The sequence below is a fragment of the Sphaerodactylus townsendi genome, linkage group LG02, assembly GCF_021028975.2.
Source record: "Sphaerodactylus townsendi isolate TG3544 linkage group LG02, MPM_Stown_v2.3, whole genome shotgun sequence".
Classification (NCBI taxonomy): Eukaryota; Metazoa; Chordata; class Lepidosauria; order Squamata; family Sphaerodactylidae; genus Sphaerodactylus; species Sphaerodactylus townsendi.
In genome coordinates, this window is record NC_059426.1 from 151448505 (window position 1) to 151467192 (window position 18688).

At 43.2% G+C, this 18688-nt stretch overlaps 2 protein-coding genes across 9 annotated transcripts in view; one reads left to right on the forward strand and one right to left on the reverse strand.

The window, feature by feature from the left end:
- The window catches only part of EML5 (EMAP like 5), a 110109-nt gene extending 103881 nt beyond the window's left edge, over positions 1-6228 (reverse strand). For all 6 annotated transcript variants that reach the window (XM_048485173.1, XM_048485172.1, XM_048485170.1 and 3 more), the window contains exon 1: positions 5674-6228. In XM_048485173.1, the coding sequence (XP_048341130.1) occupies positions 5674-5870 (197 nt within the window). In that variant the 5' untranslated portion in view covers positions 5871-6228. The remainder of the gene's footprint in view (positions 1-5673) is intronic.
- A 7721-nt stretch (positions 6229-13949) lies between these two features.
- Positions 13950-18688, forward strand: part of TTC8 (tetratricopeptide repeat domain 8) — a 60782-nt gene continuing 56043 nt past the window's right edge. Inside the window, exon 1 of one of the 3 annotated variants that reach the window (XM_048485776.1) lies at positions 13950-14314. In XM_048485776.1, coding sequence (XP_048341733.1) covers positions 14201-14314 — 114 coding nt within the window. In that variant the 5' untranslated portion in view covers positions 13950-14200. The remainder of the gene's footprint in view (positions 14315-18688) is intronic. The other 2 variants (XM_048485775.1, XM_048485778.1) reach the window with 2 other exon arrangements.

Consider the following 18688-nt stretch of genomic DNA (forward strand, 5'->3'; position numbering starts at 1 on the left):
GAGTTCAGGTGCACGCTATACTCTGTTCACAATAAAGATGACAAGAGATCTGTGAATTCATCAGTCATTTCCTGGACCATCTTTGTTCTAGAATGCTCCTCTTGGGTCCTAGTGCCTATCTAATTCTGTCCAAAATGCATTAGGACCCAAGCGGAGCGATCTAGGAATTCAAGCACGATCTAGGTAACATGGCAACGTATGAATTCACATGATCTCCCAAGCCATTCCTTTATTCCCTGAAACAAAGGTATCTAGAAGCCCAAGTTTCTAGCTCTAACACTCACAAGCAAATTCTCTCCTGCCCTCAAGCAAATATACAGATAACACACTATGCCTCTATAAGCCCTGGGTAGCATCTAGATCATACTCCATACCCCTAACTTCTGCTGAATATTGTTCATAGAACAAAACATGGAAAACATGTAATGTCAACATTTAGAAAATGGAAATGCAGATTCAGGGTCTCAAGACTATAAAGTCACCTAAGATATTGTTGTATCCATCTTCCTAGAGAAAAAAAAATCTTTTAAATGTGATGTTTTAAATAAGCTTCAGCAATAAAGGTTTGAAACTGAGTACACTGCATTTAGATCTCTGCAGTAAATACCTATTTGTAAAAATGTGTTATTGAATTATATTTTTGCAAAAAAAAAGTACATACAAAGCCTTCATTTTAAGAATAAGAATCTTGCTAGAATTAAATTGCTCTGAGTTTTAAGTAATGTGTGAAGTAAGCATACACTTCAAATTAATATTTTCTAGACTCTTTTGACTCTGATCCAGTTATACTAAACATGTTACATGGAATCAAATGCTACTGAAATTAGTGAGTCAGTAAATTAAGTTCAGAATTAGGTATTAGATATAAAAGGGGACCAATCTACAAGCCAGTCATGTAAGGTCAAGAGCAAAAGTACTAACTTTAATCTGTAACTCCCCATTTCCAAAATTAATGTGATGACTCAAACACAAGACTACTTTTCCCCAGGTATGCTATTAAAAAGGTGTCATCTTACATTTGTATACGTGTTACAAGTATGTCAAATAATATTTGTGTTTGTATAATTTCTAAGGAGTTGTATTCTATTACAACTTGACTTGTCTGTTTTAATAAATACAGTATGCACTGAAACAAAAGGGGAAAGCACCTAAAGAAAGAAACTTCCTCATTTAAAATACAGACTCTTACTGTAGTGATAATCAGGGATGCTTGATCAACTACTAGTTTGGCTCACAAACTGCTCACATGTAATGATCATCAGAGCTAAACATCTAACACACTTGACTACTGTTCTTGAACTACTTGAGCGTAACAGCACATTAAAAAAACTTTATATGAGCAATTACAAACAGCTCTGCTGCAATTGTCTCCACCATTTGGGTGTCTCTGAGTGCATTATGGCAGTATCACTCAATGTCCAATGACAGGCAAATAGTCTGGATCCAGAGAAATTCATGCATGCACATTCCTTTACTGCCTCATGGGAGCTGTAGTTATTTTTTTTGGGAAGAACTATAATTCTTTAGACAGTCTTCTGAGTTATGCGACAGGCACAAAACAAAATAAACTACAACATATTAACTGTAGTTTATTTAAATGATGCACTGACAAAAACAGGAGTGAACCATGAAGTGATTATGTGCTTGACCAGTAAGTCACTTCAATGGACCTGAATATGAACCTGGGGTACATGGACCATCTACCAAAGCACAACCTGGTCATGTCGCAGCAGCAAGTGGCTACTGGGCAGCCACAAAGCTGTTCAGCATGGCAACAGACCCAAACTTTGAGCAAAACCCTGAGACAATCTGGCAAAGGGACTTAATTCATGAACAAATGTGTTTGATCATGGTAAGATCTACAGGCAATTGAGTTGGTGTGGAAGTTCTCAGAATTCCTTGCAACAATACATCTGTGTTTCAAGCAAGAAATCCAATTAATGTTTTTAAGAACATCAGTAAAATTTTAATATCCCATGTCTATTGTACAATTATGTCATTTTTTGGTCAAATCAATGTCCTGCATAAAAACTAATTTGTTGACTAGTCAAAGTTCTAGACAGCTAAAAAAATGCTGGGTGATTTTACTAGAACCTTATTTATTTCACAGTTCCTCCACCCAAATGCAAATCATGTTTTGTTCACATTACAGATAAACAATGCATTCCAGTATCAAAAAAAATCTAGATCACTGATCTGATGGCATTTTCAACTAACCCCCTCCCCCCTATTAAGACTACCACATAGCTAAACAAAACACTGCAGAGTCATGAACATTAAGGCTTACCTGGAGTCTACTTTACTTTCTTTTAGGACCAAGTCAAAACACATCTTTTCACCCAAGCTTTCAATTACTGGTTTTATCATACCCATTTTTAATGGTCTACTTCTGCTTTACAGAAAGTTTTTAAGCTGCTTAAGTCTATGTTTTAATTGTGATGTTTCACATGTAAAGCTGACTCAAGCAGAATTCTGCAGTGGCATAGAAATAAAATAAAATAAAAAATCTATTCTCCCAGAAGCTCTGCTGCTTGCTGGTTTTCAGTAGTTGCTTTAAAACACTAAAATATTGGCAATTCAGACAAATGTCACCATTGTCATGCATTAATAGCAAATATTCTCTACCAAGAAAGAAAGATTCAGAAATTGTACAAATTATGCCGATTAAGGAAATTTGGATATAATTTAGTCATCATCATCTCCCAACTATGGGAGCCCAAAACTGGTGGAACATCCTTAGGGGAGGGGGAGTCACCAGACCTCTGGCATCTGAGCAGGAGCTACTCAAACGCAGACACTGAAAAGTAGCCATGTTTGCTAATGAAAACAAGACAAGTTTAACCACTCCAAGGGAAAGTTCTGGGTCACCAACTGATCTAATGTTGGAACCTGCCAGCTTCCAGAAATCTGTTACAACTCTACTACTCCCACTTGGAAAGTTCTTTATTCTGCATTTACAGCTAGATCATGGCTGAACAGCTCCGAAGACCTGTGTTACTGTTCCTCATGGACAGCTCCACTGCTGTTTTTTGACTCGTGTACACAATCCATTGTGTATGATTGCATTGTTGGCTTTTACTGCTGGACCAACATGGCAGTAAACAACTGATCTATTTGGAATCAAGCCCACACAATCTGTTGCTACTTCTACAAAAAGGAGTGTGTGGGCTTTGCCCACGACACCATGGCAAGACAAAAACTTGAGCCACAGAATGTTTTATTTGTTTACAACATGTACATCCCCCCTTTTTGCCCTTATTTTGTACAGCATCTGCCTAAAACAGGCAAAGAAACTTGCAGATCACTTTTAAAAAATCCCTTGGCCAGCAGAAACCCTTCTTAGCATCCAAGATATTATCAGACACTCCCCAGAAATTCTGCAGCCATATGGGCAAAGTAAGTGTCTTACCTTTTAAATGAAATTGAGTTTCTACGGCTTCTTGCACTTTTCAGTGCACACTCATGGCACTTAAACTGCTCATCATGTGCTGTGTGCATGAAAAGACTGAAGACTAAGACTGCTCATTTGTTGTGTGCATAAAAAGACTGAAGACTGAAATTCAAGGAAAGTATATAAAGAAATTAGAAGAGCTAATGCCACCTAACAATCCAGTGGTAACCTATGGGTCATATGTGAATATATTCTGTTGTTCTCTTGATGTACCTACGGATGCTTGGGAGTGACTTCCATTACAAACAATGAGGAATACAAGTAACTAAATATTAAATGTCTACTCCAGAGTCAAAACGCATTAATAACATCACTCAGAAACTGATTTCCTTTCAATCAAATTCCTTGATTTCTTATATTCAACTAAAACTTCACAAATCATCATTTAATAGAACAGAAGATGACATAAGCTTAGGATTCTGTGGGAAGCAATGATCTATTTCATGCTAGGAATCCACAGCTGCCAAATTTTGGGTATGTAAAATATACAAACATCAACTATCAGAGCAAAACAGCTTCAAATATTCTATATTCAGCTTCTTTGGTTATCACTATACATTAAGTTGCTACATAGATTATATACAATTAATGTTGCTCACTTCCAAGGTTTTATATCCCTTTCTAAGATCATTTGGCAATTCTGCCTTAACTATGAAAGCCAATACTAGACAACTGTGATTCCACAGTCATATATACTACAGCTGTGTTGACACAAATATAGACAATATTTAATGCTGCAGAATTGGGTCACAGTTACATAATATGCAAGAAGGTTTTTTAAGTTTAGTGACTTGAACAAACCAGAGAGATGCAAGAAAATCCATGACCTGAAGTAACGACACGAAGTATAAATGGCACTGCAGTGCCAGCATAGGTCAGATTTTTGTTGAAAGATGGGATGGGGGCAGGGGGAGACAAACTGGATAAATATGATCCAAATTACCACAGTGGACATTGTACAAAGGAATGAAAAGAATCACATCTATCCAGATCCAATTTTTAGGGAAAAGATTAGCACTACCACAACACTTTAAACCCCTCCAAAAATCCAAACAGGGCAAACCCAAGAACACTTTCCTTGAAGTAAACCCTACCAACTAGATGAGTAGTATTCTGAGTAGACCTGTTTAGAATGATGCTGAGAGGGCACACAATAAATGCTTCAGGGACATGCTCAAGCTTGGGCTTCAGCAAATTTCCAAGGGAAAATTGGTACAGAGGGAAGGCAGGAGCTTCAGGATGCTGCATGCCTCTGATGTCCAAACCTGACATAAGGATGAAACTAAGAGTCTGTCCTCAGCTGATCTTGCCCACTGCAACATTCCAGATCACTGATAACAGATGTGTGCACACAGCAGAGACAAACGGAAAGACACAGAGGTGGGTTATGAAATCCAGTCGCTGAACAGAAAAGGGTATTTATGTCATTAAAAATGGATTCAGAATTTGTCTTTTTAAAAAACACACACACCAGCCAAAAGTACACGGACGCACGCTTTCCCTTCCCCTCCCCAGGAGCCCCATAAAGAAGGGTGCTGCTTGCTGGCATTGCCCTTGACATTGAAGTCAAGATCACTTCCAGCCTATTCACCCGGCCAAGAAAGAGAGAGCAGAACTGCAGCAAAGGAGAAATAAGTTCCTAGATCAGCAATGATGAATCTATGACATGAGTGTCAAAGGTGACACGCCAGCATTCCCCAACATCTGCCAACAATGGAGTTTGCTATACTCCCATTTCATTTGTGTAATTGTTTGACATTTTTTAAGATAATACATAGCACCATACTTGATTGGATTGCATTTTTTAAAGAATCTGGAAAGAATTGTTTCCCTTTGCTGGGGTGGAGGGGTGTGACACGCCAGCAGAAGAGTCAAGTTAGGCATTTTCTGACACGCGGAGCCCGAATGGTTTGCCCTCACTGGCCTCGATGCTGAGACTGGAGCCGGTCCGTGTGAGAAAGCGAGAACGTGCCAGGGAACGATCCCGAAGTGGCTCTGGGAGGCTGGGATCAGCCGAGGACCCGATGCCCTAAGGAGGGCGCCTGCCTGTCGCTGCCGCTTCCTGCAAGCGGGGAGAGGGAGAGGCGGCTGTCTGAGGCCACCGAGCGCGCTGCCTGCCCTGTGTGCCCCAGCCTTCCCGCAGAGACGGCGCTGGCGGCAAGGGGGGAGGAGGACGCGGTTTGGGCAAGGGGACCCCCCCTCCCGGTGCCGCGCGCGCCTACCTGATGATGTCGTCCTGGTGCCCCAGGTAGAATTTCTGCCGGTGCTCCCGGGGACTGTAGACCACCCCGACGCCCGCCACGAAATACACGATCTCCTTGGCCGCCGTGTAGTAAAGGTTGTTGCGGCACTGGTGACCCCGGTAGCCATAGACCCACTCCAGCCTCAGGTGGCAATTCGGGGGGCTCCGGTCAGCCATGGCTGGCTTCGGGTCCGCCCAAGGAGCCCAGGAAGCGACGGGGCAGCCGCGCCCCGCTCCCTCGCCAGCCCCGCCGGGATCGGTGTCTCCCGCCCGCCCGCCCGCCCGGCTTAATCCCTGGCCGGCGACATGGAGCTGCCTCCGTCAGCCGGTCCTCCTCACAGAGGGCGCCTCGGACCGCGCTGGGCTCGCCGCCTCCTCCTCGCGGCGCCGTCGCTGCTAGACATGGCCGCGCGGCGACACGGCGCCGGCTCCTCGCCGACCACCGTCCACCCGCTCGGCCCCCCCAGAGAAACCCCCGTCCCTTTTCCCCTCAACGGCTCGAAGCTCCGCCGTGCTCCCGCTTCTGCAGCGCTCCGGCCCCGACCCGCCTCGCGCTCCGCCGGCGACGCCAAAGCCCCGCCCCCGCTCCCCGCTGTCGCCCTTCTGCGCCTGCGCAGTCTCCCTCGCCTCGTCCTCCTCGCCTCGTGGCGCCATTTCAACAGGAGGGAGGTGACTCCGCGCGGCTTTCCTCGCCCTCGGCCGTGAGAGGGACGCGGCGAAACGGCTGTTCCGCCCTCAAGGAAAAGGGCGCAAAGAGCGGGAGGGACAAAATGGCTGTCTTGCCCTCAGGAAAAAAAGGGCGCGAAGGGGTGGGGGCGAGGACGAGAGTGCCTGAGACTCAACCTGCTTTTCCGCGAAGGACGTTAAAGGACCCGAAAAGTGCAAGTCAACGACCTTTTTGTAGTTGAATTCAAAGCCATAGGGATGAGGTGACAGAAAAGGTCTTCCGCGCTGCACCCGACGAAGTTCAAGTGCAAATATTATATCCCCCTCACCTTCTCTGGGAAAGCACTTCAGTTGAACTAGGATTTTAAAAAGCAGGTTACTAGATGCGTGTCAGAATGACAACCCTCCCCAAAATGCTTCGCAAACCCCGATACGAATAGCACTGATTCAACCGTAGTGTACTCTCAACGCCCGTTGTCATTTGGTGCAGAGCGAGTCTCACCCACAGCGAGTCTCATTCACCGTGCGGCATTTTGCACTCTCCATGGTGCTGAATCTTGTTTCGGTTATGTATACCTTGGCACGGTTTTTGTTCTGATTTCTAGTCAGCTGAGACACTTCTTCAGAATACTTATAAAGCCCAGAGAAGTTGTGAGTTGTTGTTACCCGAAGTGGACAACATTGTTACCGTAACAAATATGCATTGATCAAGAATGCAGTCCTGCATATACTTTGGAGTGGTAGAGCTCTTGCTTTTGATGCAGAAGGTCCAGATTCAATCTCCTGAATCTCCAATTAGAAAGGACCAGCAGTAGGTGATCTGAAATAACTCCATTCAAGACTCAGAGAGCTGTTGCTGGTAAAAGTAAACAATACTCACCTTGCTGGGACAATGGTTTGACTCAATATAAAGCAGCTCCATGTGTTTCATTGAGTTAAACAACTCTTACCTGCAAACAACTGCTCACAACATACACACTACACAATAAAAAAGGAATTAAAGGTAAAATTTAAATGCTAACCTTTACTATTACCACTGCCATTTACACACAGGGTATCAAAACACTGAGCACATAAAAAGGCCGTAAAATCAGACTCAAGTTTGAGCAAACCTCCAGTGCAGAAAAGTCCAACAATTGGGGATTTGTCTTTGAACTTAGAACTAATTTAAGAGGGTCAGAGGCATTCCCTTAATCATTTTGGGGATATAATGTTCGTGGTATCTCCTATGACTATATATGGATGTGAAAGAGGGACCGTGAAGGTTGCTGGCAGGAATAAAATTGTTTCCTTTAAGATGTGGTTTTGAGGAGCGTTTTGCAGATTTCATGAGTCTCCAAAAAGACAAATCAGTGGGTTCTAGATCGAATTAAGCCTGAACTAGAAGATAGTGGTACAGGCTATCATGTTTTGGTCATATTATGAGAAGATAAAAATTACTGGACAAGACAATAATGCTAGGAAAAATTGAAGGCAGCAGGAAAATAGGAAGACCCAACATGAGAATGATTAACTCTGAATGAAGCCACAGCCCACAATTTGCAAGACCTGAGCAAGGCTGTTAATGTTATGGAGGCCATTAATTCATAGTTTTGCCATAAGTCAGGAGCAATTTGTCAACATTTAATACACACACATTCAGAACCTTAAGAAGAAATCAAAATTTATATTGAAAGAATAATTTTTGGTAAATCTTCACACCCCATCCCACACACAGAGCATGTTAAAGCTATAAACCAGCGCAATGAATTTTGCCTGAAAGCAAATAAGGGCACCCATATGAGAATATGCATGAATACTGCATAGTTTCAGCAACACACTGTAAGGAAATGGGCTGTCATATTTTTGTACCAGCTAAGACAGTGGGTTCTCAACCTGTGATTCAGGACCCCTTTGGGGGTCGAACGACCCTTTCATAGGGGTCACCTAAGACTCTCTGCATCAGTGTTCTCCATCTGTAAAATGGATAAATGTTAGGGTTGGGGGTCACCACAACATGAGGAACTGTTTTAAAGGGTCGTGGCATTAGGAAGGTTGAGAACCACTGAGCTAAGAGAAAGATGCCACACAAGGACCTTACAACAGCACTATAACCTTAAAATTTGCAGAGGAATTTGTAAAATTAACATCTCAAAAAAGCTGCCTTAAATGCTACAAAGGGATGTATTTTCAGGCCACTACCACAACCCAGACCTTCAAATATAAACTCTTAGAGCACTGAGGAGCTAAATCTAATTGTCAGATAAGGAATGAAATTGGGATTCATAGTAGTGACAGAATTCTTGCCTATGTTCTGTCTCTGTCAATGACATTAATTAGGTGTTTTGTAGTGACTATTACTTAGTGATTCATTGTATATTTACTTAAAACAGCTACTGTGTATACTACTAAGGTAAATACAGGTTTGCTTGTTCAGTATTGAACACAGCGGACTTTTTAAAGCAACAGCCAGTGCAGATTTTGCTTTTTAAAGCCTTCACTAAGGCTGAGTCATGTTACCAATTTCTATATGAACTGTTAAAGCATGGCCCATTCGTATACAGAAGAACTGTGGGTGGAATGATTAGACTGCAGGTGGCACTTGACTGACACGGAAACCTGCTGATTTCCATGTTTTGGAGGATACTGATTCATAGGATTGCCATGAGTTGGAAGCAACCACATGCACACAAGCTTCAAAATCACCAAATTCTAGTTTTGTGGCAGCAAATGAAGAGCTGGTTACAGCTTATCATAGTGTGTGACCTAAATGATATAAACCTTAAATGAATTATTCAGGGTTTTTTCTCTCTTTTCCCCTCTTTCTGATAATACCATGAAGTTGTCAGATGAGCTCTTTCCCCTCATTGTCACAAAGGGAGAGGCAGAGATGAGAATGTGAGAAGCTGGCAAAAAGAAAAGGAAAAGAAGAATGTAAAGGGCAGGAGCTGCCATTTGGGAAGGCTGGTCTGTGACCCACTTTAAGAGGCTTCAGGACCCATTTTTGGGCCCTCACCCACAGGTTGGGAAACACTGCCTTGGCCCTCCCAACCAGGTAATGCTCTCAAGAACTCACAAAAAGTTATGTCAGCAAAACCACAATGTAGCCCAGAGGCACCTATACAGTGGAAAAGGCAAAATGCACCCTGTGCAGACAAGTCCCTGCCCACAAACCCCAGTGCAGCACACGATGCCACATACAACTATAGCTAATCATCCATCTCTCTCCCATGGTGGCCAATCCTCTTCTGCCTCCAATTCCCCCTCCCCAACACGACATAAACTCCACCCAGGATGCACCATAGTTCAGTAGGTATAGTGCAGGGCACAGATCTTTGATGTACACACTCAGAGCATATAGTGTTGCACTCTGGTGGTGGAAGAGGAAAAGAGAGGTCACTTATTACCACTGACTGAGCACTTAATGCTCTCACCCCAAAAGGGGAGTGCAAAGTTCATGTTGTGTCTTAAAGAGCAATCTAGTTCATTGCAGTGCCTGGAGGCGGTGTGGCGAAGGTGGTGCTGAGCTGCCTCTAAAGGGGCATCGGGTGGTGCAGAGGAAGGGACACAAAAGAAAACTCCTGCTGCCTGAATTCGTCCATTGCTGAAGCACTGCACTTTTGTCCAGGGGCTGGTGTTCCTGAGCTGGAACAGCAGTGGAAGCCAACTAATGTCAGCTCTATCCCTGGAAATGCCCCATTTTCCCCACACACATACACTGGTATCCAATCAGGACTCCAGTGCAGCTCCACCGTAGCTAGGACTTTCAGGATTTGCAGCTCCACTGCAGCTAGGACTATCGGTTATTGAGCTGAGGAGCAGCTGGCCACTCTGCCCCCTCTTGCTGGTGGGGATGCCTGTTGCACCAGCACAGGGGGCAAACATGTCAGCACAGCACTCCACTGGTTCCACAATCCAATCACCCTCTCCCATCTGGATTGTGCTCCCCATTTTAGATCATTTGCAGGTCTTCCATGTCCAGAGGCATAAATCAAAGGGGTGACCATATACCAACATATAAACAGGCAAGGCTATCCACCTCCCTGAACCAGCAGTCCATACCTCCCTCCTCTTCACACATGCTTGGATACTGCATCAGCAATACTGGTGTAATTAACAATGAGAATTAACACACTTGGCTACTGGGAATTAAAAACACCAGAATCAAAGGCTGGCATGCTAGGTTCACAGACAATGGACTCCACCCAGACACAGGGTTTGCATTCACTAAGACTGTTTCTGCTGCAGGGAATGCAAACTTGAAACACTCCCTGGACTGAAAAACCCCACCTGCAATACAATACTATCAACCACACCTTTGAATAGCAAGTTCCACCCTAACATTTACTGATTTGTTCCCCACCCTGGGACATGGACAATATATACCGCACTAAAAACATTCCCTTCTCACTGGACACAGTGTGTAACAGACTTCCCTCTGTGATACAGCTCTGAAGATGCCAGTCACAGATGCAGGTTAGGAACAAGATCTACCAGACCACGGCCACACAGCCCGGAAAACCCACAACAACTAGTTGAATCGGCCGTGAAAGCCTTCAACAATACATAGTCTGATTTAGTGATAATTCTATGTGGGACCCACTTCTCACCCTTACAACAACCCTGTGCAGTTCTTCAGATTAACAATATGTGGCTGGCCCAAGGTCACCCAGAAAGCTTCTGTGGGAGTGAGTGATGGGATTCAAACCTGGATCTCCTAGATACTATTCAGATCCTCCAACCACTACAGCACACTAGCTCCGATAGGTCAGTGAAGTTGTTAAACTCTCTCTGTTCTGCAGTTTCTCATGGATAAACTTTTGCATCCATTGCAGTTAGTACAGGGATGTTCAAGAGATACTTTGGGCCAGGATGTTCTGATTCCCTTCATTTTTTGGCAGTGCAACTTCCATCATCATTAGCATGACGTCTGGGGGGGGGGGGGGGGATATGATCGAAGTCTATAAAATTATGCATGGGGTAGAAAATGTTGACAGAGAGAATTTTTTCTCTCTTTCTCACAATACTAGAACCAGGGGGCATCCATTGAAAATGCTGGGGGGAAGAATTAGGACTAATAAAAGGAAACACTTCTTCACACAACGTGTGATTGTTGTTTGGAATATGCTGCCACAGGAGGTGGTGACGGCCACTAACCTGGATAGCTTTAAAAGGGGCTTGGACAGATTTATGGAGGAGAAGTCGATTTATGGCTACCAATCTTGATCCTCTTGATCTGAGATTGCAAATGCCTTAACAGTCCAGGTGCTCGGGAGCAACAGCCGCAGAAGGCCATTGCTTTCACATCCTGCATGTGAGCTCTCAATGGCACCTGGTGGGCCACTGCAAGTAGCAGAGAGCTGGACTAGATGGACTCTGGTCTGATCCAGCTGGCTTGTTCTTATGTTCTTATGTTCTTATATTCCTGGACTTTCATCAATGGCAGTGTAAGCCTGCCCACACATGGGAATTTTGAGCCTCTAAAAAGTAAATTGCAATTTAAATAAATTTTACATAAATATGTGTATTAGTCTTATTACATATTGTTACTACATATAAAATTGTTGTTATACAAAGCACATTAATTAAATATATCAACAAATAACAATAAATAGCAATATAAATAGGAATATAAAAACAGCTCATGTAAAAAGATGTACTTATATGAAATTGGCTAAGACATATTCCAAATGTTCCTAGGGTAGGTAGCAAAGATATTCTCAAGTTTGGTCATACATTCAGCCAGATCACCAAGATAATAAATGCAATGAATAACAAATTACAAACAGTCAATGGACTGTTGAAGGCTTTCACGGCTGGATTCAACTGGTTCTGGTGGGTTTTCCGGGCTGTGTGACTGTGGCCTGGTGGATCTTGTTCCTAACGTTTCGCCTGCATTTGTGGCTGGCATCTTCAGAGGGAAGTCTGTGATACAACTCTGAAGATGCCAGCCACAGATGCAGGCTAAACGTTAGGAATAAGATCCACCAGACCACAGCCACACAGCCTGGAAAACCCACCAGAACCAGTCAATGGACTGCTGTGTGCCCAGTCAATGGATATTTCAGAATATAAGCACCCTAATTTGAGAACTAAATGGACATTAACCATGTTTGCAACTTTTAGGCAAGTGCTTGTTTTGAGAGTCCTTGTTTAATTTACATAGGAATGTCTTTCCTCCTGGTTAAAACCAGGCTAATTGAGCATAAATCCAAGATTCAGAACATTCAGCTGAACGTATGAACAAATTTGAGAATATCTTTTCATAACCTATCCCAGGAACATTTGGAATACTTCTTAGCCTATATAAATAAGTATTTTTACATGAAACATTTTTATATGCCTATTTATGTTATTTATTGATATATTTAATTAATGTGCTTTGTATAACATGGCAATTTCATATATTTATTTATTTATTTATTTATTTCTTAAATTTATATATACCGCCCGATTCCTGAAGGGCTCCGGGCGGTGAACAACATTATTTGAACATCAACAGGAGCGGTCATACAAATATAAATACATAAGCTCCATCCCATAAAATAGCTTAAAACTAATAAAAACAGCAAATAACCGTAATACATAATAACAACAAGAGGCGTCCAACCCCAATTAAAAACCTTCCCCCATGAGGGGGGGGCGGTGGGGCCCCTCAGTATGAGGGGACCCTGATGTAACTGTCCCAGGCACAGAGCAGTGAGGGGAGAGGGGAAGAAGGTGTGCAGGGCGTGGAAGGAGTCAATATATAGTAATAATATTTAATAGGACTAATACACATATTTTGATACTAGTTATTAAAATTGTAATTTATTTTTCCGAGGCTCAAAATTCCCATATGTGGGCAGGCTTTACAGTATTGCCAACAACATTGCTGATGATCAAGCAGATGTTACTCTGCGAAACAGGGAAGACCCAGAACACCCCGTCTTGTAAATCCTTGGAAAACTTTGCAGTCTCTGGAGACTACTGCACTTACCTGGGATTACCTTGTTGGACGCTTACTTTTGTACGTCAGTCACTGTGCGTGGCTTCCCCGCCCCCCCCCCTCCTCCAGTTATGTGTGTTATGTTTGCTCTGTGTCAGCTATGTTTTTGCGCACTCCTCCGATTATAGGTTTTTGCGCATTGACATTGATTTTTCACTAGATTGTAGCATATTTTGGGTTTTATTGTTTGGGTTTATTTGGGTTTTATTGTTCGGCCACATTTTCTGACTTGTTTTTTCCATTATTGGATTACATAAACAGCGTTTATTATGGTATTATGAAAGTTGGGGACCTGGGCAAAGTTTTGCTGCACCCCTCAGAAAGTCTTCTCTGCTTCTCGGCGGCTGCTTCCCTCCCTCCCACCTTGGGCCCTATTCTCTAAACATGATTGCCGTGCCCGCGCTTCCCAAGCTGGGCTGTTGAGCATTACACAGCACCCTGCACATTTATAAGGATAACTGGGGCAGCTTCCTCCCTGTCCCCTCTGCCCTTTTTGCAAGTTGTCCAGGACGACTCAACATGCAACGCAGGAGAAAAGCTCTGCTGGAAAATGGCTGCCTTTAATTGCTACACGAAGCCGGACCAAGGCGGAAGAGAAAAGCGATCTTAAAGACTTCCTTTCTCCGCCGCCAGCCAGCACCGTCTCCCGTTAGATGCTTAGGACGGGCTGAGCAAGAGAGTCCTGAGTGAAGTCCGGTTGGCGATCTCTGAAGTTTTTGCTTTTTTTCCGTTCAGGCAGTTGCTTAGCCACCTCAGCCCGGGCAAGGACCTTAGCTGTCGCGTTGCTTGGCAAAAGGAAGCTTGAAGGCCGGGCCTAGCAAGAGAGGAAAGAAAGTGGAGGTATTGCATTGCTGGGCTGCTGCCTACTACACCAATGGGGGTAGAAATGGACCCCCTGCTCCACGCTTGGAGTTACTTCCGGCGGAGGAAGTTCCAGCTGTGCTCAGATCTCTGCTCCCAGTTACTGGAGAAAGAACCGGGCGACCAGGTAATGGGGTGACTCCGGGAGTGGGATCGGAATAGGGGTGAGGATAGGGGTTTGGGAGAGGGGAAGAAGGTGTGCAGGGCGTGGAAGGAGTCAAGTCTGCGCTCTCTTGGCTGGAGCGGATCAGACCTCACAACGTGACTATGCAGTCGTATGCACAGAGTTGTGATATAAGTACCTATGTGCATCCAAACGATAGAAAGACTTTGTCACATTTGCTTGACAGAATCTTGCAATTAAAAAATGTGTCTCGTGCATATGTAAAACATACGAGAAGACCATCAGATGATTTCAGGAAATAAAGCTTTATTATTTATACCAGGGGGAGAAATGGGGCTCATGTCCAGTAGGCATTTCTCCAATGAGTTGTTCTAAAGGCAAAGCGTTTACACTTGTATAAGGGTATGAGTATGCTGTTCCATATAAAGTTATCTGTGTCACAAACTCATTGGTTTTTGTGTGTCATATACCGTTAACATACTACACACGTCGGAGACTTTCTTCACCATGTTGCAATTACCTGTTGCACATATCTGCGTATGTGTCAGTCTCAATTAACACTTATGGGTTCCTAGCAAGCAAAGTTTACAGAAACTAATTGCTGATTATCCATTAGCCCTTATATATGACCCACACATGTGTAAAGAGTTCACAATAAAACATGTGGAAACTGCTGTGCGTGCTGCTTGAGCTTAATTTTCTACACATTATTCTCATTTGCACTGAACCTACATGTGTACAAATTGTACAGCACTGTGCAGATGGATGCTGAATGTTTAGTGAGATCAACCCAATGGCTCTTCTCCTGTTTAGCAGAACATTTGCACAGAATATCGCATGGTAGGTTTTCCCTGTGGTCACAGTTATCCTAATTTGGGTATGGCTTTATATAAACTGCTATTTAGCTTCCACCTGGGATTATGCAAGTGTTTTGCCTGAGGAAGAAAAATTGGTTGTATTAAGACATCACAATAAAGTTGTTTGTTCATTCTGTCTGTAAGATAACTGCACAAGTAGTTGAGCAGCCAGGTAAAGGCATAATAATTGAAAGCTGTGATGCTGGGGGGAAAAAAAGAATTTACCACTATCTGGAAAAGGTCTATGCTTGACCTTGTTTTTTCTGCAGGGCGGGGGGAGCACCAATAATGACTTGAGTGAAGGTGAACAGTTTATTTTCATTTTTTAATGTATTGCATCTATACCCCACCAATTTGCAAGTGGTGAGAGGATTTATATACAGCATAGAAGATGGCTTAAACTGTAGGGGTGGGCATTAATTTTTATTTATAGCCAACATTTATATCATACCTTTCTGCCCTTATAAAGGCCACCAAAGCAGCTAACAAATTAAAACATACAAATAAAAACACATTTTAAAGCCAGCCTGCCCCACAAAAAACCCGATCTTACTAAACAATTAAAAACAGAGCTATCATACATATTAAGACATTTTTAAAAACTACAATTAAAACATTGGTCAGGAAGGAGGGATCACTGAGGAAATGCTAACACAAAACATAAGTCTTCACCAGCAGTCAGGGGACAGAAGAATCTCCCTGGGGAAAGAGCACTGTGATAAAGTAATTCACCCAAATACATATTTGGCTGTTCTTCCCCATGTCAAATTCTTTACAAGCCCCTTATAGAGTTGACAAGTACTTCACTAAGATATTTATTATTACGGCCTTTTGGCCAGCCAACAAGTACTTCACTCTTGTCCTTGGGTAACACCCCCAGACAACATCCTGACTTTGGCACAAAGTCGTCCTCTGAGGAGCAAGGAGTAATTGGAGTTCAGCTTTGGCTTAGGAGAGAAGTTCCAAAGTTCTAGTGACCGCTGATATTAGTTGCAGAGGTAGGTTAGCAGCCACCTCTGAAGAAAGTGACTATATCCACCCTAAAGAGACTTCAGATAGATCTCTTTGGAGCCATGTTTTTTGTGTTTCCCTCCCTCTACTTCCCCAGTTTTCCATCAGAACACATAGAGGATACACAGCTTGTCACAGGCTCTCTTTAATTTTTTTTTTTTTGTAAATTGTCATCTTTGTTTGAACTGTTCTTATAGAGTTGCAAGTTGCCTTGAGTTCTAGTGTGGACTGAAAGGCAGCAAATAATTGCTTTTATTAAACATTTGTTTTAAGGAAGAGTAAAATACATTTTTTTGAACAGAATTCATCGGCAGCTTCTTTCAGTTGCATCTGGTTTATAAGCTAGCACACTTTTTAAGATGCTGCCAGGCTGATCCATACTACTGTAAAATATTGTGCCTAGAGCTGCCTTTGAAGGTATCTCTGAAATTTCAGTTGGTGCAACAGATGGCTGTGAGAATCTTGTTTGGGGTCAGATATTTGGACTTTATAACGCCCATGCTGTCAGCTACATTGGTTGCCTGTATGCTCCAAGTATGGATGCCAGACTCCAGGAAGGCCCTGGGGATCCCCCAGAATTACAGTTCATCTCCAGATTACAGAGATAAGTTAGACTATGAACTCTGGCATTGTGTCCCAATGAGGCACCTGCCCTCCCCAGGCTCTGCTCCCCAGTCTCCAGGCGTTTCCCAATATAAATCTGGCAACCATACCACCGCCATCCCCTGCCAGTGGCTGTGGGAGATTAGCTGCAGGCCTAATTCAAAAGGCTGATTATCACCTTTAAAAGCCTTCATGGAATGGGGCCTTCCTTCCTCGTGTCTTGATCCTAGGCCCCTGGCCTAGACTAAAGATTAAGCATTCCACTGGCCTCAGGGAAGCCTCTGAGACCTGATGTGAAGTTTGCAACAGGCTCACATTTCCCAGCCCCCCCCCCCCCCGCCCCGAGCCTTGTGATTAGACTGGGGTAAAATTGGAGAAAATCATGGAATCATTGAGTGGGAAGAGACCTCAAGGACCATCAAATCTAACCTGCCATGCAGGAATACATAATCCAAGCACTCCTGATAGATGGCTATCCATCCTCTGTTTAAAAACCTTCAAAGAAGGAGACTCCATCACACTCCAAGGCAGCGTGTTCCACTGTTGAACAGTCCTAACTGTCAGGAAGTTCTTCCTCATGCTTAGATGGAATCTTTTTTTGTGTACTTTGAATCCATTACTCCTTTTTCTAGTCTCTAGAGCAGCAGAAAACAAGCTTGCTCCCTCTTTTATGTAGCATTCCTTCAAATATTTCATGTCACCCCTTAACCTTCTCTTCTGTAGACCAAACATACCCAGCTCCCTAAGTGTCTCCTTGTAAGGACATCACTTCCAGAACTTTTGCTATTTTGGTCATCCTCCTCTAGATCCATTCCAGCTTGTCAATATCCTTCTTCAAATGTGTTGTCCAGAACTGGACACAGTATTCCTGGTGAGATCTGACCAGTTCAGAATAGAGAGGTACTATTACATCCCTTGATCTAGATACTACATTCCTGTTGATGCAGCCCAGAACAGCATTGACTTTCTTGGCTGTTGCATCACACTGCTGACTCATCTGCAGTTTGTGGTCTACCAAGACTCCCAGATCCCTTTCACATGTAGTGTTGTCAAGCCAGGTGTCACCCATCCTATATCTGTGCATTTCATTTTTTCTGCTTTACTGTAGGATCTTACATTTATCTCTATTGAAATTAATGTCATTAGTTTTGGGCCACCACTCTAATCTGTCCAGGACATTTTGAATTCTGACCCTGCCCTCTGGGGTATTAGCTGCCCCTCCTAATTTGGTGTCATCTGCAGATTTGATTAGCATGCCCTCTATTTCATCATCCAAGTCACTGATAAAATATTGAATAGCACTGGGCCCAGGACAGAACCTCATCGTCAGTTCTCTCCAGGATGCATAACTTGGTGCTAAAACTATGATTATTTGAGGGTAAAACAAAATCAGCAACTGATGCCAGAAATAATGTCAGCCATGTTTTTAAAAAGTGTATTTGCTTTTGCATGTTTATCGCAGTAGCATGACCGATACGTTTCTGGGCTGCTGTCTTGGTTGATCCTGCCGCTTAAGTTAGCTAATCTGATTATTGTCCTCCGTGTTCCATATGTCAGTTTGAAGGAAGGAAACAAACTGTAGTTTACTGATGTATGCAAAAAGGAAAAAAAAATTGTGAACCCCTGTGGAGGCTTGTTCTTATAGTTGTTTTCCGGTGTTAATCAAGATCCTGCATTATAAACTCCCATTTAAAGACATGGTTTGCTAATTGAGGTAAACTTATGTGCTGTGTGTAGAAAAAGGATCAAGGGTAAAAATACTGCGAGGTGAAAAGGTTAAAGAGAAACCAACATATTTCCAGTCAAGAAATATATGAAGCAGGTAAATTCAACCCTGAGAGAGACTGTAGCTCAGTGACTTAGCTACAAATCAGGTTGTCCCCAGTTCCTCTTTTGCCTATACATG